The sequence below is a fragment of the Barbatula barbatula genome (assembly GCF_947034865.1).
Source record: "Barbatula barbatula genome assembly, chromosome: 3".
Classification (NCBI taxonomy): Eukaryota; Metazoa; Chordata; class Actinopteri; order Cypriniformes; family Nemacheilidae; genus Barbatula; species Barbatula barbatula.
Window position 1 is genome coordinate 17,918,279 of NC_136764.1, and position 24,129 is coordinate 17,942,407.

The window sequence follows — 24,129 nt, forward strand, 5'->3', positions numbered from 1 at the left end:
TTCATTCGGAACCAATGTGGTGGAATGAATGCTTGCCTCCAACCGAACTGCAGCATCCTTCACATCTTTAAAAAAACACACCTGTTCCACATTTATGTGACTAATAAATGTCTGTCTATGTCTTGTGTTCATTCTCTCCCTTGCTTACTCCAGCTTTAATCCTACTGTTTAGCGTGTTGAAAAAATGTTTACATACTCTCTACTTGTAAGTCGCTTAGGATAAAAGCGTCTTCCAAATGAATTAATGTAAAAAGCTCCAGAATTATTTACTCTTTGGATCATTGGAACACACAAGCCTTTCCACAACGTCAAAGTTGCGATCCTTGGAACATGGCATTCACTCTCTCATTCATTCCTTATCGCACACAAACACATGTCCTATGTGATTTACGAGGACTTGGACGTACAGCTTCAGCAGCTTTTTTTTCTCACTGGACATTTCTATAGTTTTCATAATACAACCACATTACTTCTATTTTGCAACCCAGTTGTATTTTCATTTACAGACAACTACACGTATTTTTGTACTTACAAACAGACGGAGAGCTGTACCTAAATCATAACAGCTAAGGAACAGCTAAACTGAGGCTTAACGTTTTTGGTGGACCAGAGACGGCAGAGCTGGTGTTCAAAGAATTTCACTGCAGATAATTTGGAGCTCACTGTGGCCGAATTAAAACCAGGGATAGTATTTGCAAAACATGCTATTGGCCTGGAATGACTTCTGCATCAAAATGCATACATGTGTAGGCTATATGTGGGATTGCCTTCTCTATGCAACTTCGTAAATCACGTTTCGTTTGGTCACACTACAAGGAGTCCCCGTGGCATCGGTACCGCCGCTCTGAGATCAATTGCTATGTCGGAGGTGAAACACGCCCCCACTATTAGCATACAGACAAAGAAATACATAAATAAATGTAGAAATAAAGAAATGTAGGAATAAATACATATATACATTTAATAAATGTAGAAATAAATAAATGTATGAATAAATAAATGAAAAAATAAATAAACGTGGAAAAATATATAATTACACATAAATAAGGAAATAAAAGTATAAATACTCATTTATTTTTGCTTTCTTACATTTCTTTATGGATCAATTTTTTAAACAATGGCTCTCAATGAGTGGGTAGAGGTTCTGTAATCCCATTGAGTTTAGATCTCAGTCCTGTAGATGGCGGTAATGTGCAACGTTTATAAACTGCCAATAATAATTTAACAAGTAGAAGAAGAAACAACACGACTAAGCTATTTATTTTGGGGAGTGAACGTGTTTGAAACACTGGCACGAAACGGTAAAGGAATTTATGCATAGTAGGTGATACAGACACCTCTTATACTTGTCATTATAAAGTCGGTAAGGCGAGGTTTTTGTTGAAGACTAGAACGTATGTGTTGTGTTTGCGCACTATTACTAGAACTAGATGTTGTTTACGTGCTTTTCTCAACTGAACGTGAACATTTAGTACGATTTAAGGGATAATCCACCCAAAAATTTGTCATGAAATACCCCGGTTGTTCCAAAACGGTATACATTTCTTTGTTCTGTTGAACACAAAGACTTAAGTGTGGGTAAATGATTTCGAATAAATGAATGTACATTTTTGGGTAAAGTATCCTTCAATCCCTTATCCGATCATCTGAACTAGTGCAATTCTTATCTTATTGTTTAGGTTTGCGCTGGAAAATTATAAGAAATATCCTGGGGAAGTACCATGGAGGGTATGTCAGTAAATAACATCTGTATTTGTTTAATCGATGCTTTTAGTTGCTTCAAGTAGAATTGATATAACAATAATTTCCCCTTTAGGCTGTCAGATGTCCTGTTCATTTTATGGTTGCAAGAGGACCTACAACAGCCCAGAGGCACTAAGTATCCATCTTCAGGACCACAATAAGAACACCGCCCAATCTCTCCCTGGTATTTTCATTTTAAACACTCTCAATATATTAACATCTATTCTGATTTTGATGGACCATTTGTTATCTTTTTACTCTTTGTTGTTACTTCAAGAACGTTCCTCATCAAATTGAGTAGCCGTAAATAATGTCAGTTTGGTGTCTAATGCATCCCCTTTATTTTCTAGGGAAAGTTTTCCTGTGCTCTCAAATAGGATGTGATGGTTCATTTAACAACATGCAGCAGCTTATGGAACATATGAGACATCATTACAAACCAAATAACTTTTTTTTGTAAGTGTCTGTAGTTTTGCCTTTAGTCTTCAGTGGAAAAACAAATTATTTTTAGTTTGATGGAAAGTTTTGAGCAAGCGGCTTAGGCCTTTTATGTGTACCAGCACTTCTGTACTAATATTTGTCCCGGCATTATTTTTTGTTCAATAATATAAACCCATTGTTTTTGTATTTTAGGTGTGAGAGCTGTCGGGCCAAACTACGTTCGTACCGCACCCTTCTAAAACACCTTCAAACCTGTGCTAAAGTGGCTAAAAACAAGGCTGCAAAGATAGAGACAGGAATGGCGCCTGATGCAGATGATGCTGGTGTTCCTCTCACCTCTGAGGACATTGAGTCGTCTGGATTGGTCTTAACCACAAGGGAGCCAGAGGATATGGAGTCTACGCCCACTTTGCCCACACATCAAACACATATGCCCCAGCAATCTCCAGAAAACAATGCATTCACAAATCTAAACTCTGCGGCTCTTTTCCTGTCCACTCCCAGTCCTGCCTCAACCCCAAATCTTCCAGAGACTCTCTGCAATCCATTTCCACCCACTTTGTCTCCTGTTAATCCAGCCTACCTACCAGATCCGGGCTTGCAGCAGCAGCGGTCACCCAGGTCTGGTCCTCCCAGTATGCCCTCATCACCATTACTGCCATCATCTCCAGGATCAAATGCGGTCTGGAGGAAGAACCAAGGTGAATTGATATTATAATATAATATTATAATATATCCTCTGTAAGTGAGGAAAGCTGATTCCAAACAAGTGTGTTAAATCACAATGTAATCATCCTACATCTTGCACCCTGTTCAAATATGTTTTTTAAAGTTTGCTCAACTGATCTCACCTGCTTATCAACAGGTGTGAGTCCTTTTGAAAGTGAATTATTATTTATGTCACTTGGGGGGAAACAATGCCTTGGCCGCTTTGAGTGAACTGTGTTTTGTCGTGTTGCACTGTTCTGCCAGACCCTCCCGGGCCCCTTTTGAACAGATGGAACTCTCCAAGCAGTCAGAGTTTAAGTAGAGATGAGATCCAGGTGAGGCACAGAGAATCCACACACACATTCCTTGAGGGAAAAATCAGATCTTCCTTTAAATTCCTTCAAGTGTTTCGGTGCTAATCCTTCTCCCCTTCCCTCCTTTAACCGGGGTCAGTGTTTTCCTGGGTGTGCCATTTAGTTGAACCCCGCAGATGTGCAAAATCGATCCACTCCCGTCCACTCTAAATGCATACATGTAGGGATGCACTAACAAATGTAAAGAGATATCAGGGAGTGTGCTTTTAGGGCTGTTATTCCTTGATTGATTCCCTTGCCATCCGCATTTGCAACAATCTGGTGGTCATTTCTGGCAAAAGATGGTGTTGTGTGTGGAGACGTACCTGTTTTTCCAACACTCTTGTGTCTGTGTTTATCCGTCTGAACTGGATTATATTCAATGCTTCTCATTGCGTGAATTATATGTTGTTTTTCGGTGTATGAGCAGATGCCAATGATTATCTGGATTTTCTGTTTCCCCTTCCATCAATCATACATTTGTCTGATACTTTTTTTCTGATTAAAATGTGTGTTATTGTGTCTGTTCATATGTAAATTCACCGTGATTTAGTCTCTGTGAATGTAAACTGATCTTAAAGTTATTTTTTAAACCTGCCAGGTCAGTCCTTCAACTGTCGCATCCTATGGGAACACACCAGAGGAAGATACAGTTGCCTACAATGCGGACACTGTACCCCAGACCGGGGGGAGATGACCGCTCACATCGAGGCCCAGCACAAGAACACAGGGGGCAAAGTTCACAATGACCCTGGTATTGCTCCTCTATGCATACACCACTAAATGACTTTGTTTGTTTATGGGGTGGATGGAATAAGAAGGTTCTAGTCAGTCTTTGACCAATGTTGTTGTGTTATTGTTATCTCTTTCATGGTTCTGGACACGTTGAGGTTCATATTGTACTTTTGTTTGCAAATGACTGAATCTTTTGTGCATTTCTACAGATATGGAGGCTTCCTTACTGGCTAAGACTTCACTACACTCTGAGAATTCAACGTATACGCAGCTCTAACATGAATTAAGATGATACATTTACTGATTGTAGTTTGTTTCAGCTTTCAAACTCAGAAACTGTTCATTTCACTGAGAAATCGAAGCATCTCTGTGGTCTGGAACTGTCCATTTATCACAATTCAAACTTGCTTGTTTCATTGAATAGTATATAATATTCTACGTATATAGATATTTAGTTGTTGGCTTGTAATGAAAATTGAATAATTGGTATTGTAATAAAATAAATGTGTTTGTAGTGTTTGCAACTATAAATAAATCCTCCAGAAACAACGAGAGTCTGAAGTTAATTTATTGTGGTATAGTTTTCAATGGCCGACATCGAGTAAAGAATTTATTCTTTTTACAGTACTTAAAGTAAGTGACGAAAACATTTTCGTGATGGATGGAGAGTTTTTCAGCATTTGCATAATGTGTGAATAAATGTGAACGAGAAGCGCTATTCTGCTTTTATTTTAAAACTGTCCGTGTCGCGGCCATTTGTTCAAACTTGCTTCTCTCTTCACACTCCTGCAGATGTGTAACCGCGAGGATGTGCATTCAATCTCCCTCAACGCTTGTGTAAATAAACCAAACGACCGGAACGTAGGAAACAATGGAGAATATGGTAATAATACTATAACGACACTGCCACACAGCCAGTAGAGTGAAATATGCATGGTGTTACAATTAAAGCAGCTGTATTGGCAAGACTCGAGGCCAACGTTTCTGTGTTGACTGCCAGGATGCTAACCTAGCCAGCTAGTATTTGAGCGATGCTAAAATCAGGAAACCGGCGGAAATACTCCAAGGTTTTATGTAAATATGCGTTGTGTCAAGTGTGTGTTTACAGAAACCCACGTGTCTGCTTCAAAACTGGATTTTACAAATAGCGGAGATGGACTGAGTTCCTACACATACCGTAGCAGTCCAGTTAGCCGGCTGTGTTTCAAAACCTAGTGTGCTGCCTACACAGACATTTCGCATAGATAGGCGTTACCACACGGCCGTGGTGCCCAAACATATGCTGTATGTGTATCGTGCTCAATAGGTTGTGAGACACGACCACCATCAAAGCATTGCTCCGTTTTAGAGAAGCGTAGAATTGAGATGTCAGGCTATACAAGACAATAGTAAAGCGTACTTTTCCAAATATTTAAGGATTGGATGCAAGTGTATGCTTTGTTACTGTGGAAGTACCAAAATGAATTAAACATTCCTGGACAGGTCTTAAACCTAGTCCCAGACTAGTTTACACTAACGTTAAATGGTGGAGGTGTCTTGTTCGAATACAATTTACACTGACATGTCACAAAATATATCCATCTGATTGTTTTGTCTCAAGATGCACATCAGTAATGTTTTTGTAAAGTATGTTTTTAAAGACAATTTAAATATCTAATTGAATTGAACTAAGGCCTAATCCTGGTTTAAAATAATGGTTGGGACACAACCCCATACACTTTGAAGGTGTAGTTGTCTATTACACGTTCACTGGGAAATTCTCTTGTTTTCAGATATCACACAAACTAAGTAAACATGGGGAAGAAATTTATTAACCACTGAGCTAACACTCACAACCCTATCTGTAATTTGGTTTCCATTACCAAGAAAAGCCGTAAAGAACAAACCATAGTGCAACACCAAGAACTGGAGCAAGTTCATTTTTTGCAGAGATAAAATAAAGATTTGGCATTGAGAAATATATTAAGATCTCTACGAGAACCTCCTTCAAAATAAGGTCACTGTTGTACAACAAACTACTGTTCCTGCTATGCTATTACTATTGGCCCCACGTTGTTATTCTGTACGGACCCAAAAGACTGACAGGTGTCTGATGTGTCCCCTCAGTGCACTGTACAGGTTAAACTAGAGCTGGGACACAGAGCCCAGCTGAGGAAGAAAGTCACTACGGAGGGCTTTACACATGACTGGATGGTATTTGTTCGAGGCCCGGAGACTTGCGACATCCAGCACTTTGTGGAAAGAGTTGTCTTCCGCCTTCACGATAGCTTCCCAAAACCCAAGAGAGGTAGGTGGTTTTGTGTGTGTACCTTCAGTAGTATCACTGTAACTTTGTACTTTGTGTAACACTTCAGTTTACATTGTAGGTGTTTGTCAAGTGTTTGTGCACCTTCTTTGTTCTGTTATGAGAGGTTGTTGTCTTCAAATGTATGGTGCTGCCATGCATTATATTAATATTTAGTATGAATTGTATTGTAATGTGTTGTTACAGCACATTTAAAAATAAGAATGAATGTGAAATACTTATTTTTTTAGTAATTGTAGATCAATTCCAGCATTATGGATGTGACATTTGAAGTCGCAACTGAATGATTCTCCAACCAACCAAACCATCTGTTTATTTTTTTTCCCAAACATAATTTCAGATGATAAATACTTTTTCCATCCCAGTTAAATATACAGCGGAAACACAGATTTGATTTATAGAGTGTTCCTGTGGCATTCTCCTCATTACTGTGGTGGTTTGAGTGGCCCTACCCGTCTACTTCTGGATTAACCAGTGGCATGAGTTTGAAGTGGGATTACCTGTTTGTCTGATACATGGCAGATGGGGGGAAGAGTGGATGGGGCTGTAGGACTGCTTGAGAAATTAGTTTTTAAAAAGAAGTTTTGTGTGCAGCAATTGGGGCAGAAATCACTTTTAATGAGGCTGATCTTCAGGCGGTACTTTTTAAAATTTCATTTTATTGTTTAAATGTCAATTTTTACGTTTAGCTATACATTTGTCACTTGTCATATTGAAAAGCATCTTTCTCACACAGTTTGCAAAGAGCCTCCATATAAAGTGGAAGAATCAGGCTATGCTGGTTTCCTCATGCCCATAGAGGTCTATTTCAAAAACAAGGTAAGCACATCCCTCAGCCAGATGGTGTTTACACAACAATCAACACTGTTTCTTTTTTTACTTGAATAACTGGTATTTTAAGCAAACTGCATCAAATGGTTGAGCAATCTGCTGTGCTTAATATTTTAAGATGTGTAAAAGTAAAATGGGTGGTTTATTTTAGGCAGGAGTTGTATCCCATATCAGAGATGGGTTTTGCAATTCGGTGTAGATTAAAGGTTACACAACTCGGTGGACAGGAGTATTTGTAGTGGGAGCAAACAGATTTACACACACATGAACAGGGAATATATATGCGGCTGCTGAATTTAAGGGCTAATTGGTAAGAGTACAAAGGTATTACTAACCTTTATGACTTACCTTCATTGGGATATTGTTGTCATTTTGTTTATTTGCTTTATAGAATTCTTGGTAGAATATTTGTGGTGTTTTTTCTATTTTCTCTGTTGGATTTTCCTCAAGTGTAACCTACTGTAAATGTTTCACATCCTGCTCTGTTTTTAGGGTGCAGGTTTCTTCCATTTTTACTTGTATGAATATTACATTTTTAGGGATATCTTTCACATCTAAACAGACTGATCATGCTCATCTCCTTTATCACAGGAAGAACCTAAAAAGGTGTGCTTTAATTATGACCTTTTCTTAAACCTGGAAGGAAATCCACCTGTTAACCACCTGCGCTGTGAAAAGCTCACATTTAACAACCCCACGCACGAGTTTCGACGCAAGCTGGTCAAGGCTGGTGGGGTGTGTGTGACTGTTTGTCTTGGGTTTATCTGTACTTTATAATCAGCTCTTTCAAATGTACAGGCTCACCTTTTTGCTCTCTTTCTCTTTGGGTTGTGTGCTCATCTCAGCTTATAGTTGTTCCTGAGGGAGCTGAGATGATGCCGAGGCCCAGTCCAGATTATCCGATGCTGCCTACTATCCCTCTCTCTGCCTTCTCTGATCCCAAGAAGATCAAGTCCTCTCATGCAGTAAAGGTTAGTAATGTAAGTAGTAATTGTAATATGTTGGTTTTTTTGTACGTGGCTTGGAAATTTGCCTTGTGTTTGGATTTATAGTGTTGAATGACTTGGAGGTAATCCTTCTGTATTTGTCAGGAATGAAGCCTAGAGTATTAGGTTTAAGCGGCTACCACATTGTCATCATGTATATCATGCATTCAATGTTGACAAAAGCTTGTGTTTATAGGAGGCGAATAAAGATGGAGGTAGTGGGAGCAGCAAAAGTCTCAAAGCCCATAAGGCAACCAAAGAGCACAGAGAGCGCACACGGAAAGACTCGGAGAGCAAAGCCACGTCTAGAGAGAGCGACCGCGAAGGGGGCAACTTGTCATCATCGTCCTCTTCTAAAAAAGCCTCAGACTCCAGAGGAAAAGATGAGGGGAAAACCATTCCCAAAGCTGCCTTTAAAGAGCCTAAACTCACAGTCAGAGAGTCCAAGATGGACAGCACACCTCCGAAGGGTGGTGGATCCCTAACGAGTGGTGGGGGTCAATTGGACACTCGAATCCCGAGCAAGCGGCCCTCCTCCGCCACTGAGGCTCCAAAGCTAAGTACCAAGAAACAGAAGCGGATGGGGTTAGATGGTATAAAGGGACCGTTAAGTGGAACCTACAGCAGCAACTCTCCCCGCATCACCTCGACAACACCCTCCACTTTCCCAGAAAAGAAAACTGCTAAAGATAAGAACCACTGGCCCAAGATGAAATCGGATGTGCAGGAAATGAAAAGGCAGCCAGACTCTGATGAATCTAACTCTGAGGAGGAAGTCTCTTCAAAATCTGAGGTATAGCTTTAACACAAATTATAGGAATGTGTAAAAATTACATATTTCAAAATCATCAGTGAGTATATTTGAACGGATAAAAGCTTGAAGTGCTGTTCCTTGTGAGTAATAAGTACGTGTTCTCTATATTTAAAGCAGTCAGCTCCATCCAGTCCATCTAGCTCCAGCTCAAGTTCCAGCTCTGACTCTGATTTTGAACCCTCTCAGAAGCAAGGCCAAGGTACTGAGTTCAGTTGTGCAAGTTGGAAATTGTATTTTCCTTAGTGTTGCATGTTACATGACATTAAGTTGAATGTCCAGGGACGCTGCGTTCAATGGTAGAAGATATGCGGTCTGAAGGGTCTGATGATGATAGCAGTTCTGAGGAGGAGACACCCATTAAGACACTGACCCCGTCCATCCACGACTCTCGGTTTGTGCCATTTCCTCTCAGTTCAGTTCAGCTTTGATCTTTCTTGGATAACTGAAAGATTTACAAAAATTGATCTGCAGTAACATAAATGTAAACACAGTGGGTTTGTTTTGAGTCTTTTTAAACAGAACTGGTTTTGTGGCATTAAGGGCTGTTCACATTATAACGATAAGTATAAAGATAACTGTAACTTTATCTATGTGTCCACACCTTGGACGATAACAATAAAACAAAAATGATTTTTATTTTAAGCCTGCAGGCTGCAGTGTTCTCAGTCACTAAATTGAATGTAGATGACTTGCTGATGCTTTCGTTTTCATTCCTGCACGCCTTTTCTCCAAAATAGGCTATGACAGCAAAAGCTGGATGCTCTCTCTGATGGCTGAAGTTGCGCTCATGTCCGGCACATAAAGCATATATTTTGCCTGCTAGCTGACTCATAAGCGTTACGTATATAATGTCCCCTCGTAAGCACACCGCTTTCCGACCACTACAGTCTTTAATTCTAACATAAAATCCGCATTGCGATCACCAATAGTCAAACATTATCTGCCAGAAACTGTCTGACAGTGCATTTTATCGTTCGTCAGCTGGAAAAAAATCTTCCTGAAAGTGATCCCAACGATATAATTCTCTGTTTCTTTAGCATTATAGTTATGGTGTGAACCCCGCTATTCTCCTGAATAATTTTATTATAGTTATCGTTATAATGTGAATGGCCCTTTGGGCTGTACAGTAGGGGTGTAACGGTACGCATATTCGTACTGAACCATCACAAGCTGTCACAGGAAAATTCCAAATTAAGTCATCATTCCTGGCATGTTCCCGTGACAACGAACCATGGTTTCCATCAGCAGATGTCGCTGTTTTAATGGCATAACCTAACTGTTTGCAAATAACCATATATATATTTTTTAAAGTTGCTATATGCTATGTAAATATAAACTAATATATATAAACTTTTGAAAATATAAAATGTATTTTTTATTTGCAAACAGGTTTTATGCTTAAGTTATGCCATTAAAACAGCGATATCTGCTGATGGAAACTATGTTTCGTTGTCACAGGAACCTGCCAGCTGAAGATAATGAGGAAATGATGTCGCTTTCATTGCCAAGTGCATTCCAAACTTCATCATAACAGCACTTAAATGACCTGTTCAATCCTAAGCCCTTCGAAGGAAGTATTAGGGCATAGGAATGATGACTATATTTGGAATGGTGACGGTTCGGTACGAATACACATAGTGTTACACCCCAACTGTAAAGTATAAATGCAGCTCAACAGACCTGCCATTCTCTTTTGTCAAACCAGCACTATTTAACTTTTGCTCACAGGTTCCCCCATGTGGTTGATAAGCACAATTGTCTGTTATGAGTGTCGTAATTAATGTCGCTGTATAAGCTTCCCAGTGGGCAGCGCAATACAAGTGAATTTGTTTACTAAGCTGATGGAATCGGCGAATGCAGAAACATCTTTTGGAAACCATGTGTCACTCTTCCGCAGGCAGGGGATGGGTGGGGCTGTGTGTACCGACCCGAACACAGAACTTACAAAGTTTGGTTGTAGCCTCCAGGGGACTGCTCAGGAAGCAGTGGCAGTAGAATGCGTCCCGGTTAAGAGTTTTTTACCACTGTATTAATATTTGAGAAATTATTTAAAGGTCGGAAAACTACAAAGTGTTGCTTTAAAATGATGACCACAGCCATGTAGCCCTTTGAATTTGCTTGCGATTCTTTTCACTCTCACGTTCAATATTGATTTCCCGTTTTCAGTTTAAGTATGGACAGTGAGAGTGATTGCAATGAAGAGACCCGCCCTCCCAGCCAGGAAGCCCCGTCCCCTCCAGCCAAACTCAGCTCAGCAAACCTCAAGGTAACATTACTCATTGTTAAAGAACACGACTCCTGTGTCGTTGGTGTGGTATCAAAATGTATGCTTAATCAGCAACATGATACACTAACTGAAGTTGAAAATGCATAATAAAACTCCTTACAAGCAAAAGCCCTGAAGTTTAGTTGGCTATTTATTTAAAAATTGCCTTTGTGTCCTTTGTTAGATGTTAGGGAAAAAGAGTCCAGACTCTTGTACCCGTGAGAAGATGCTCAAGAGGGGATACGACAAGGTAGGAAGGGTAAATAAATCAACCATATTCATTATTAATAGCTGAAATACAGATTTAATTGTACATAAAACAACAAGAATAATTTTAAATGAATGATGTGCCAACAGGCCTATACAGAGGAGCTAGTGGACCTCCATCGCAGACTGATGGCATTGAGAGAGAGGAATATTTTACAGCAGGTAAAACTAATGTTTTTTCTGTATTTATGTAGCTGCTACATTAAGAGCTTTATTTTGTCAACATCAATATTTAGGGTTATGATGCATACATTTGTGTTTGTGTGTCTATTTAGATCGTAAACCTTATAGAAAAGACTGGTCATTTCAATATCACCAATACAACCTTTGACTTTGACCTGTTCTCGTTGGATGAGTCAACTGTACGAAAGCTCCAGAGCTACCTGGAAGCCACGTCCACATGACACAAGTTCCTCGCGCCTTTCCTTTAGGAGAAGCCTCAGAATTGACTGGTGGCAGAGGGAAAGGTATTGAATATAACGTATAAATGCACAGGAAACAAAACAAACAAATAAAAAAATTGTTATACTGTAATAACAAAATAAGCAAAAGAAAACACCAGGGGCATAACGGGGTGGTATTCAGGGTTTATTAAATATAGAACAGCATTGCATATTGCACTAAACTTACAGAAATGAAACTGTTGGCACAATACTGTCCAAAATGGACAAGATCTCACCATAGACACAGCAGTTGATGCACCTTATTTAAAGTAGGTACATTGCAAGACTGGTTTTACACCAAAGCTATAAAACTGGTGAAATGGATCTCCTGCTCATGCCTGGAAGGGTCTTTTTGCAAGGGCGGAGAAACTGTGTTCCCTCTCTACCCTGTTACATTTCTGCTCCATCATATGTGTCAACCCACTCAGCACTGTGTGGTTGCAGGAAAAAAGCCAGACTTGATTAAACATCAACAACAGCTTTGTTGGCTCTAAAAAGTACATACACAAGCTTTGCTGGTGATAGATGCTCCCACAGTTCAGCCAATGTGGAAAAACTATCTGCCTTTGTAGTGCCTTTTACAAAATATCATGTTTTTAATTATAATTTTAGTGACCTGTCAACATGAAAACGCCTGAAATTGATGTTCAAAGCCCATTTAAATGCGTTTAATACCTGCTAAGAGAGACCACAAAAACAAGAGATTTGCTTTGCATGTAAGTTGGAGAAAGGTCTTATGCATTATATTTTGTTTCTTGATGTTCAGCAACATGATGTCAAATTTTTGTAGTTTATTTAAGTAACTGTGCACTTTTTCCGTGTCACTTCAGTGCTTTGTAATTATCTCAATACTGTATTTATGAATATTTACTGCGTTTCTTTTTTTTTTTACATAATATTGACTTGCAAAAATGTACAGATTTTTGTCAATGTTTTTATGCATCAATAGAAGTCATATTATTGATTATTCAATCACTTGAGAGAATATGCACACAGAATGAAGATGAAACGTGTTTTGTCTGTACTCCAATGGTGCAATTGGAAAAAAGTCTTCTGTAACCTGAAGTATTATACAAGTGAAAATGTATTGTGTCGAATACCTATTGTCTGATGATGCTTTTTTTAAAAGCATCACTGCTTGACATGTTTAACTTCATTGTCCATTGCCAGTTATTCTTTTTTATATGCTAAATAATATATGGTTATGAAGTAAACAATGTTTTCAGTGAAACCTTTGTGGCAGATGTGTGATAACTCATGTGTAAATCACAGTGAATTATAGTATATGACATTAATATATTAATAATAATTGATTTATAAAAATACTTTTTAAATTAACATGTATGTTTGTGTCAATGGGCATATAAATCCATTCAAACCGCACATGCCCACACAGTATGTTTTCTGATGTGAGCTGTGGACAGACAATTAAACTGAACACAACTGGAATTTAGTTCCCTCTTGACATGACAATCTTATTTCTGTTTTTTTTAGTTTTCTGGATATTTTCCAGGTGTCCAAAGTATTTATGTGTCAAAGAGCATGTGAGAATGAACCCTGTGAGACTCAGAAACTCGCATTATATTTCCACACAATAGCTTTTGTTTTATCACCTATTAATAGGACTATTCCAAACACTGATGATAAGGCTGGTTTGAAGTTTGTTCAAGCGCATCCATTTTTGTTTAAATCGTGTTTTACATATAACGTTAGTGCATGCACCCACTGTGACCCTCAAACACAGACCAGCAATGCTGAAAGCTGTGACATGTCAAACACCCTCACGTTACTAGAATCTCGGTGGGAGGACTTTTACTTTGAAGTTCAAGACCGGAAATGTGATGTGTTGTTGAAGCTAAATTGTCGTCAATGCCAATGGTTTATTTGCCGGGGTACGGAACGGATGGAGTGCACGGGCGTCGTTTTTACGGTAACACATTAAATCTGGGGTTTTATGTCTGTAAACACAATAGTGATGCTAATGCGGCGTTTATCGCGTATGCATTTTTTTTTAGATCGTCTCATTAATCCCCATAATCCTCCATTTTAGTTAAGCGATCATGTCTCGGTAGTTGGCTCCTAAAATCTATTGGCTGCTAGCAGTTGTGGCTGTTTTAATTCCTCATAAAAGACTGTATAAAATAAAAACGATCATATGAGTGTGGACTGACCTACTGTGCGAATTCAACTAACGACATGAATTAAGCGCACAAACGATGGTTTAGCCGATGAGCACTGGGTATGATCGCTGCTAGCACGGGTAACCATTGCCTTGACAACCATTTAATGTTACAGATCTGCGTTCACGTAGATTTCGGGGCACAATAAATGCCTTAACTGTGTTTTATACGGTGACGCATATTTAACGTTAACACGGGTTTTCACGTTTAAGGAATAATTGGAAGCATGTTTGACTAAGCCTTGGTGTGAGCGTTTCAGTTCCTCCGTAATTTTATGAAGCACGACTGTTTCTTTGTTTATGCAGCAGACCCTTCTATCCATAGCGATTTGCAATTTAAATGTTAATAATATTTGCTAAAGAGTCAACAATGAACACACTATACAAAGCCAAGTTTGTTGAAATAGTATTAGGACACTAGAAAGGTCATTTAGAAGGGTTTTGTTTATTTTCGTAGTGTGTCTTGGCACGTGTTATTTAGCCATCCATCGCTTTGCTCCTCAAGGAAGAACGTGAAAGTTCCTCAAAATGAGTTCGCAGCAGTTCACACGTCCAGGACTCTCATCTGGCCTAGGACAAGGACCAGCACTTGGCAATAATACTACAGGAATTATCGGAAGTAAAAAAAACACGGGTAAGCTAGTCAAGATATGTGCTCCGTACGTCATTTTCAGAGGTCATCTAACACTATGCTGTCAGTTGTGACACAATTCTGTTGGTTTAAGCAGGACGGGAAGACTCTAATAATGCTCCACGTGAAGTGTTGTCGAGTGGACCTGCTACGTTTTTCAGAGAGGATAAGCAGGAGACAGTGGTGGTGCGACCATACCCCCAACCCCAGACTCAGCCCCCATCTCATCATGGAGCACCTCCCACCCTGCCACCTCCTCTCCCTCAACACCCTGCTGTTCAGTCAGGCACGCCTGTCTCTGTTTCAGCAGCAGCATCCCACCTCCCTCAGGGTCTTTCCTTAGCCTTCACAGAGGGCCCTCTAAAGGTACAGGCGTTTTATACATAATCTTCAGGTTGTACATTCTTGGGATGTAAATGACATTTATGCATACAATTCAAGGTACATTTGTTTTACATATGTATTTTTAAAATCAGTTAGCTGGCCATTATGACCCATCTCTAGTACCTTTACGTTATAAATCTTCCTAAAATCTATTTGAATATGACCGAAGTAAACATTTGCTTATGTCTCGGTTCTTTTAAATACAGTCTGCCCTGAAGACGCCCATTTCAAGCCGTGTAATAGCTCCAGCACCTGTGTCAACACAAGGTCACCTCACTCTCCCTTCTAAGGTGCCTGGTCATATCACAGCTACTATGGAGAGCACGCAGGCCCCTGGTATACCTGTGGCAACCATCAGTGGTCAGCAGGTTTGTAATGCTTTTAAATAAAAAACATCAGACTCAGTTTTTCTGCACTATTATGGTTTTTTATAATGCTGTATCATTTGGCTGTTTAGTGAATCCTAAAGATTTGTGAACATGGCAAACCACAGCATATCGGACGATATACAAGAATATTAATTAAAAGCCAAAAAGCTCACCGGGGGTGGAAAAAATTCATTGGCTGCAATTTTTTTCTAAAAAAATTTTGTCTCACAATAAGGGTCACACTGGTAACCTGCATCATCTGATGACCAACGTGCAGATCATCCGCAGTGGAGCCCCTGCACTGCATATTGGTTCCTCTGCTGCTCCTCAGCATCCTTTTACCTCCCATTTACCTAGAGGTGAGTTTGACCGATGTCTGACATTTCAAACAGTTCTCCTGTCTGCATGCTGACTGCATTTGTCTTGTCTGCGCAGGAGCTGCAGCAGCAGCTGTTATGTCAAGCTCCAAAGGAACCACAGTGCTGAGACCAGCAGTTGGTCCAATATCTGCTGGAGGGCAACCTACAGTCCAGCACATTATCCACCAACCAATTCAGGTACTGGTGACTAAGTTAGTACTTCAGATAATAGATTATAAAGGGAACGAACAACCAAAATGATAATACTGTCATCATTTATTTACCCTCAACTGTGTATTACAGTCTCGGCCCTCAGTCACTACCTCTACAGCAGTGCTGCCTACAGTAGTGGCTCCAGTGTCTGCCACAAGACCTCAGTCTCCAGTTATCACCACAGTGGCTTCCCACTCTGGAGACATGGCACATGGGTAAGGCTCGTTCACTTTAGATTTAGTGGTTTTACTTATTTGAATGGGATGTGCCTTAGATATACATAATCTGTCTGATGTCATATTTTTTGGATCTAGACGCTCGCCGTTGACAATCCACCCACCCCCAGCAGCTATGAGTATTCAACGCCCTCCGCCCTCATGGGACACACCTCCACGGATCACCCTGCCCTCCCACCCTGCTTTTGCTGCTCAGAAGGCTCTGCCTCACTCTGTTGCACAGGTTGAAAAATTACCTTATTTGTATTTTTTATATATATTTTTTTATTATAATAGCAGATGTAAAGTAACTCCCTATTTTTGCTTTGTTGTAGAAACCTATTTTTAGCACCGTGACGCCTGTTGTTGCCGCTACAGTGGCTCCCATTCAGGCAACCAACACTGCACCATCACCCGCAACAACAGGTGGGTGGGAATACTATAGTACACCTATTAATATAATTTCAGGAATGCAAATCATAAGTTGGTCATGATACCAATTTTGTATAATATTACCAATGAATTATCATTATAAGATACCAATTATTATAAATGTTAACCAATTCAAATAACAGAATATTTTTCAAGTTATTCTCAAAGTGAGCAGCAAGTATTTTTCTTATGATCAAAGCAAAAGATTGATGTACTCATTGACTCTGTTTCTAATTCTATTAAGCGGCTCTTATATCTTTCAAAATATAATCCAATAAACACTTAAATGATCACATCTTTCAGGTTCTGCCCCCCACAGCCAAATATCCAGTAGCAACATTGTCACTATGACTGTTTCCTCCCACTCTTCTCATGCCACAGCAGTGACCACATCCAACATCCCTGTGGGTAAGACACTTTTCTAATTCGATGCCGTTTACTTCAGATATATAAAGTTGAAGTGTAGTTATAAAAATGTAACTAGAAATTGTGATTATCACATTTAGTAAGGCTTGAATGTAGGGCTGGACGATATATATCGCGATTCACACTAATTATACATGTTCTCGGTTTTATGCACAGCTCTTCCGTGAACAACGGCTATTTGTTCAGCAGGAAGTACTGCTCGATCTTAAATCAATACAAGATGGAGTCGTTTATAACGTAGAAAAGGCAACACTCGTCAAACATCATCATTATAAATATACTTTATTATGAGAATACCTGAAAAGGTTTGAAGAACAGTGATAGAATATCACCATTGTCATTTCCTGGAACTGTGTGTGTTTGTTAATCATTCTGTGTCCCATATTTTGGGTGTCTGCACGAGAGCGCCCTTTGGCTTTTGGGTGGTGCGGCATTGAACCAGCATTCATTGAGGAAACTGAGCATAAGAATTGCACGATATATCGCCCCAGCCCTGAATGATATACTATATTAAAGTTTGCTTGTAAGATTGTGAAACCTGTGTTCTAAAGGATCTCTATTGTCTTTTAGCTAAGGTAGTTCCACAGCCCATCACACACACTTCACCACGTATCCAATCTGAATATGCTGGAGAGAGGGGCAACCTCATCCCCATCTCAAGTCATCGCTCCTCCCCCAACCCCATCACCATGGAGAACCGCACTGACAACAGGTAAACATTTTCCACCTTCATAATATTAGGCATACTTAAGAAACCAAGATTCTACCTGTTAAACTATGGTAGCTACACTGTGTCGTGACTCGTGCACTTAACACCTCAACGTTTGCCTTTTTAAATCTTAATCAACGGATTAAACTTGGCACAATGCATGCTGGCTACTTTCAAAGCCTTGTTTAATGTAAAATAGATTGTTCAGAATAGTTCTCCCAAAACCAAATATTCTGTCATTTACCCTGGTGTCGTTCAAAAGCTGCATACGATTTAAGTTTTACTGTGGAACGCAAAATATATTTTGAGAAATGTCTCTGTGTTTTTATATCTATACAATAAAAGTAATTGGAGTATGGTTTAGTTTGGTTACCTGCATCTTTTTTTGCAGAAGTAAATTACACAGGTTTGGAATGACACATAAATAGAAGAATTTTACTCTTTTGCCAAAATATATTTACATTAGATTTACTTTATGCATTTGGCAGATGCTTTTATCCGAAGCGACTTGCATTGTATTATCCTATACATTTATACATAGGTATGTATAATCCCCTGGGATCGAACCCACAACCTTGCGTTGTTAACGCAATGCTCTTACCACTGAGCTAAAGGAAAGGAAACTATCCTTTTAAGAGTCCAACAAATGAGCATAATTCAGTATACCCCTTCCTAAAATCTAAGTTCGGATTACTTTATTTCCTTTGTTGGGGGAAATATGAAGGAATTTTTTACTGTGTGTGTGTTTGGCTGTTTTTATTAATGCTTCACAATGCATTGTAGATCATCTGCTAAATTTGGGTAACCAAGTGTCTGTGTGCCCTCTACTAATGAGTTGTGTTGTTCTTTATAGACAGTCTGTTCCAGTGCAGTTCCAGTACTTTCTTCCCACCTACCCCTCAGCACCGTACCCACTGACCCACACTTATACCCCTATAACCAGCTCTGTGTCATCCATACGGCCTTATCCAGGTACCACTATTGCAATTAAATCAAAGTAATCCTCATTGTGTAAAGCTTTTACTCAATATGATCCTTCTCTAAGCCTGTTGTAAACATTACTGACCAATCCTATTTAGTGTTACTTGAGCCATATTGGTATCCATCAGACCGGATGTTTTCTCATGAATGGACATCCTGTGGGTTTGATAGACTTTTAATAGACTTTTACACAGATTTGATGACAGAATGCTTGGGTGAACTGTCCTGTTAAGGGTTGTCAAACTCTGTGGTGCTTTTTATTCATCTGTATTGCAACTTTGTTTGCCTGTTGTGTGGCTGCAGTAACTGCTCAGGCCCCCAGTTCAGCCATGCCTGCCCAGACCAGTGTGGGAGTTGCCCCAGTTCATTTGAACTCTATGCAGCTGATGACCGTAGACCGCATTACCCAGATCAACACCCAGAATATTCAGCCGGCAACCATGACAGCACAAGGCATCCAACCCACGGCCATCCCTTCCCAGGGTCTGCATACATCTGCTCAGATCACAACCCCGAACATTCAGCCCACACCAGTCAACCAACAGCCCCAAACAGAATCCAAAGCTTCAGGTGAAAAGCCTCAGATGAGCTCTGTGTCTTACATAAACTAATAAAGGTGTCAACGTTTATTAGTTCTCAGCACTCATTCATGCAAAATGAATAATAATAAACCTTGATGGAGTATCCAAGGCCATTTGACTGGCTTAAACTTTAGAAACCCTAAAAAAGCTTGGAAATTGAAAAGTCAAAGAACTTGAACGGCAAGTGCTTCTGGACCATTGTTGTTTACATCTTTGTAAATGGTCTATAGATGTGTTTTGATCCGCAAAAGCAAAACTATTTGCTGATGGTTGTGGTGTTTTTTTTCTCCCCCAGTTGTGCTGGCCGATGGTTCCACACTAGTTGCTAACTCTATAAGCAATGCGTTCACCAACAGTCAGCCTGCCACCACTGTAACCCAAACACACAATCAGAGTGCAAACTCCGGCAACCCTTCTATGGTGACTTCACCTCGACCTAGCATTTTGCGCAAGAAACCTGCGAATGATGGGTGAGAATCCTACTGTCGGCCCTCTCTTGAAATGCTTATTTTTGTAGATTTATCTTTAAAGGTGTGGTTTAAAGGATGGCTAAATCTGACTCTTATTTATTACAGAGCTGCTATGAGGAAGAACCTGATCCCAGTTCAGCTCGGTGACTCCACAACTCCTAGAATGGATGGTGCCATCAGGAGTGCATCAGGATCACCTCGTCCTACAGGGTAATGAAGTATTCTGACTGGTTCTGACAAGCTTTTTAGGTAAAAATCAGCTTGAATCACAATTGCAGTCTTGCCTTATAATAAAAAAATACATTTTTAATTCATTGACAGCATGAAGCCCAAACCTGACATCCACTTGAGCCTCACTCCCTCAGTGACTGGGGCAATGGAGGCTATTCCCCCCCAGGGAAACGAACAGCAACCACAGCACGTGGGGCCTCCACCCACTCTGCATCCCTCACAACCTGTATCCGCCCTTCTCACCTCAGCCACGCCCCCTTCTCAACCAAGTCCGGCTTTCTCTGCCGTACCTGCTGCCATGGCAGTCACCTCTCCACTCCCCTCCATGGCTAATGTAGTGGCCCCACCAACTCAGCCAGTAGCCAGTACCACATCGGCATGTGCCATTAGCTCCACCCTGCCAGAAATTAATATTAAACAAGAGGCAGAGCCTATGGATACTACAAAACCAGGTATGCACAAGTTTTCAGAATGTTCTATTACTTTATTCAAGAAATGGGAGTATAAAGCAAAAATAACCAGTGGATCCTTATAAGGCCAACACACTCTCACTCAATTTGATAACTGTTTTTACCAGCCAAAAGTATTTGAATGAACAGCAGCTTTCACCTTGTACCTATTCAGTGGGATCAGGGCCCAACAGTGGTGCACAGATGTTGTTAGTACCATCTGCAGACATCACTCCAGGAGCTTCTCCCAGGAAGAAGCCCAGAAAACAGCAGCACGTCATCTCCACAGAGGAGAGTGAGATGATGGAGGCCAACAGCACAGATGAGGAAAGGCTCCCACCCAAACCCCACAGTCAGCGTGCAGAGAAACGGAAATCCCCTCCTAAAGAATACATTGGTTAGTTCTTTCAGAGTTCTGTTCAACCACAATATGTATAGTGTTATATATATATATGAAACAAAACATTTATCCTGCAGTTTGTTTGTAAAACCGAAAGCATGCTTACCTGTATAATGCATAAACTGTGCATCAGTGTATCTGTTGTTCTTGCAGATGAAGAGGGTGTGCGGTATGTTCCTACTCGAGTTCGTCCTCCCATCACTTTGCTCCAACAGTACCGCAACCCGTGGAAGGCGGCATACCATCACTTCCAGAGACACAGTGACATCCGTGTAAAAGGTCTGTATAGGTTATAGGTCACGCGGTATCTTATCATTTTTCCATTTCGCAATAATTCAATATAGTGTCATATTTTATGGTCGTAAGTGATTAAATTATACATGTTTTTGTTATCTATTTATAGTCTTCTAAACAAACTCATTCTCCCCCAATCTCCCAGTGTTACGTAGCAGTTTTATTTTAATGGAGCAATAGATAATAAAATCATTTTGTAGCCTTTCGTGTGAACGCACCGGGGTGGTAAGCATTAAGTGCAAGTGATTTACATGTTAAGTCAATGCAAAGATGCGTCGGACATAATGTGGTGCGTTTCGTGCGAATGAGGCTGTGTGAATGACGCGAATTACGCATTTTGGGCGTTTTGACATTGAAAATTGAGTTTTGGTAGATATTCGCACCGCGTTAACCAATCAGGAGCTTGCACTAGTAGCGACTTGATTATCACATAGCGAGCAGAGGCAGAAATCCAAAACAACAATGGAGGACTGCGCCTCCTAAGGATCCGATGGACCCAGACACAGCGCCGACGAATCTATGCTGTTTTTCAGCCTTCCATAGCACATATAGCGTAGCTACCCTCTTAACAAAATCAAAATGTCAGCCATTTTGCAACGAGACTTGAGCCTCCTGGCAGAAGCCCCTCCCATGATGCGAATTTGCATCTGTTGTGAATTTCACGCGCGAATGAAACAAGAACTCAAATTGTTCAAGCGTCCAACTACGTGCGAATGGTGCGATTTAGCGCGTTTGAGTGAAGACTCTAATAGGGATTGTTATGTATAAGCTATAGCCTGTGCAGCTTTCCATTTTGCAATAATAAAATATAGTGTAAATATTTTATTGTTATAAATCAATAAAATAATACCTGTTCATGTTATCCAATCAGAGGACAAGAAGGGCAGCCTGCAGGATGTGGCCAATCAGAAAGGAGTGGTGTGCCGAGCCCAGGGCTGGAAAATTCACCTCTGTGCAGCTCAGCTCATGCAGCTGGTCAGACTTCTTCTGTTACATTAACCATACCTAGCAGTTTATATACTAGGCTTTGGTCTGAATACTTATGTAAATTTAATTTGCAGACTAATCTGGAGCACGATGTCTACAGTCGTCTAACTAGTCTCCAGGAAGGCCTCATCCCGAAGAAGAAGGCTGGAGCTGATGATGATCTTCACCGTATAAATGAGCTCATACAGGTAGGATCCACCGATCACCTTTCAACAACTTGTGATGTCAGATTATCAATAAGGACTAAAGTGTGTAGTTTTAATCCTAAATTTACTCTTTTTCTGTACAGGGCAACATGCAGCGCTGCAAGCTTGTGATGGATCAGATCTCGGAAGCACGTGATGCCATGTTAAAGGTTCTGGATCACAAGGAGCACGTCATGAAGCTGCTAAATAAAAACAGCAGCAACAAGAAGCTCAATAAGCTGAAGCGTAAAGACCGAGCATGAGCGTGATCACAGGACAGCGTCAGTGAGGCAGTGCCCTGCGTTTACTGCTGTGATTCCAACAGAGGAGATCGGATGTTTTTCAGAGTTTCCGATGTAAACTGAAGGCATCTTTTATCTGGCAAACGCTTCCTCTCCAGGCACACATAGATGCTTTAGGGAACAACAACTATAAATCTGACAACTGGAACAGTTTAATTTAGGGATGTTTAAGATTTCATTCTAAAGTGAATATACATATTTCTCAGAAAGAAAGAACAGCCACAGATATCAGTAAAAGAAATTCTGTCTAACCATCCAATAGATTATATTCATCACGTTTTCATTTGGGTGCCTTGAATGATTTGCCGGTATTGGCAGTTGTCTGTACCGTATTAAACTCGGTTTAATATAACAGGCATTAGAACCGTATTCAATAACAGGCATTTATCGCTCCAGAAGGACACAGTTTGCATCATAAGTGCTAAAAAAAGCCATAATGATGTCATCCACACTGTCCTACACAGACTGGGCCTGAGAAAGTATATTATCACCCATCGGTTGTGGAAAAAGTTAAGGTGCTTTGGTAAAATGGGAGTATCGTGCCTTTCAGCATGCCTCACGAATATGGGTTTGGTATGGTGTAGATTGTGAAAATGTTGGGAGGAGTTCATTCTCCTGTAGATCTGTGAGGATCATGTAGATCCAGCTCTGGTGGGATTTCACTCATGCATTAAGAAGGGTGAGAGATTTCAGACTGAAATCAGAAAATTGAGAAGATAAATTAGTTACAGGTCTACGTTAAAGGGATAGTTCACCCAAAAATAACAATTTTTATTATTTATTTGCCCTCTTCTCATTTCAAACATGTTTGATTTGCAGAACACAATAGAAGATATTTTGGAGAAAGTTGATAACGGAACAGAGCCCGGCACCGATTAGCTTTTATTGTATGGACTCAAAACCAGTGCATGTGACTGGGTGCCAGTTTTCTTTTGTGTTCTGCGGAAGAAAGTCATACAGGTTTGAAATGTCAAGAGGGTGAGTCAATGATGACAGCATTTTTGGGTAAACTATTGCATCAAAACAAAGTATATAAAAAGTATTTTTGTTGTTTTCTTAAAAGAATGTCATGATTATTTTTTCCAGTGAAGTTGCTTGGAGCGGTGTCATTTGTGGCCATCATTGTATACTGAACGATCATAATTTCTTTTGATTTACATTTCTTGTTGCACTTCGCTGCTCGAGTAAAGACACTTTGTTCATCTATTTGTGTGTTTTTTTTACTCCTCCTTGGCCTCATTTAAAGGACAGTTTTTCCTTGTTTCAATTTTTTTACATAAAGCAACGGATAATAAAATGCTTTTACAGCCTTCCTGGTTGTCTAGGCGTTGGAATTTGCTTCACGATAAGTCATTATCAGTTTGCTGGGTGTGTCTGTATTGTTTGGTATATCTAAGCACTTAAATGTAATTGAAAGCTAGGTTCAGTATCCTACCAACCA

The 24,129-nt window shown here is 40.1% G+C and overlaps 3 protein-coding genes across 22 annotated transcripts; all 3 read left to right on the plus strand.

The window, feature by feature from the left end:
- The first annotated feature begins 1,173 nt into the window (after positions 1 to 1,173).
- znf414 (zinc finger protein 414) lies at positions 1,174 to 4,556 on the plus strand. 15 transcript variants are annotated; one of them, XR_013786354.1, is made up of 8 exons: positions 1,177 to 1,301; positions 1,680 to 1,728; positions 1,817 to 1,927; positions 2,094 to 2,199; positions 2,377 to 2,885; positions 3,157 to 3,227; positions 3,847 to 3,999; positions 4,190 to 4,533. XR_013786354.1 is itself a non-coding variant. In XM_079451706.1 (7 exons), exons 2-7 carry the CDS (start codon positions 1,722 to 1,724, stop codon positions 4,255 to 4,257), a joined length of 954 nt encoding a protein of 317 aa, XP_079307832.1. In that variant the 5' UTR covers positions 1,174 to 1,301; positions 1,680 to 1,721; the 3' UTR covers positions 4,258 to 4,523. The 15 variants fall into 15 exon arrangements, 6 of the variants coding, with proteins under 6 accessions (XP_079307832.1, XP_079307834.1, XP_079307833.1 ...); XR_013786355.1 differs by having other exon boundaries at positions 1,224 to 1,301; positions 3,050 to 3,227; positions 4,190 to 4,523; XR_013786356.1 differs by having other exon boundaries at positions 1,231 to 1,320.
- Positions 4,557 to 4,759: 203 nt separating this feature from the next.
- mllt1b (MLLT1 super elongation complex subunit b) lies at positions 4,760 to 13,120 on the plus strand. Of its 5 annotated transcripts, none has more exons than XM_079453382.1 (12): positions 4,760 to 4,863; positions 6,087 to 6,267; positions 7,022 to 7,104; positions 7,708 to 7,851; positions 7,962 to 8,096; positions 8,299 to 8,895; positions 9,031 to 9,115; positions 9,196 to 9,307; positions 11,083 to 11,182; positions 11,367 to 11,441; positions 11,540 to 11,611; positions 11,725 to 13,120. In XM_079453382.1, the coding sequence occupies exons 1-12, from the start codon at positions 4,852 to 4,854 to the stop codon at positions 11,851 to 11,853; spliced, it is 1,725 nt and encodes a 574-aa protein (XP_079309508.1). In that variant the 5' UTR covers positions 4,760 to 4,851; the 3' UTR covers positions 11,854 to 13,120. The 5 variants fall into 5 exon arrangements, with proteins under 5 accessions (XP_079309508.1, XP_079309510.1, XP_079309509.1 ...); XM_079453384.1 differs by having other exon boundaries at positions 11,367 to 11,432; XM_079453383.1 differs by having other exon boundaries at positions 7,962 to 8,087.
- A 620-nt stretch (positions 13,121 to 13,740) lies between these two features.
- On the plus strand, positions 13,741 to 24,027 carry sap130b (Sin3A-associated protein b). Of its 2 annotated transcripts, none has more exons than XM_079453361.1 (21): positions 13,741 to 13,822; positions 14,529 to 14,705; positions 14,800 to 15,068; positions 15,293 to 15,454; positions 15,690 to 15,813; positions 15,890 to 16,011; positions 16,117 to 16,241; positions 16,341 to 16,485; positions 16,577 to 16,667; positions 16,977 to 17,081; positions 17,670 to 17,811; positions 18,662 to 18,780; positions 19,093 to 19,359; positions 19,666 to 19,840; positions 19,946 to 20,050; positions 20,162 to 20,523; positions 20,696 to 20,917; positions 21,074 to 21,199; positions 22,086 to 22,189; positions 22,276 to 22,389; positions 22,491 to 24,027. In XM_079453361.1, exons 2-21 carry the CDS (start codon positions 14,600 to 14,602, stop codon positions 22,647 to 22,649), a joined length of 3,144 nt encoding a protein of 1,047 aa, XP_079309487.1. In that variant the 5' UTR covers positions 13,741 to 13,822; positions 14,529 to 14,599; the 3' UTR covers positions 22,650 to 24,027. The 2 variants fall into 2 exon arrangements, with proteins under 2 accessions (XP_079309487.1, XP_079309486.1); XM_079453360.1 differs by having other exon boundaries at positions 14,577 to 14,705.
- Positions 24,028 to 24,129: the final 102 nt, after the last annotated feature.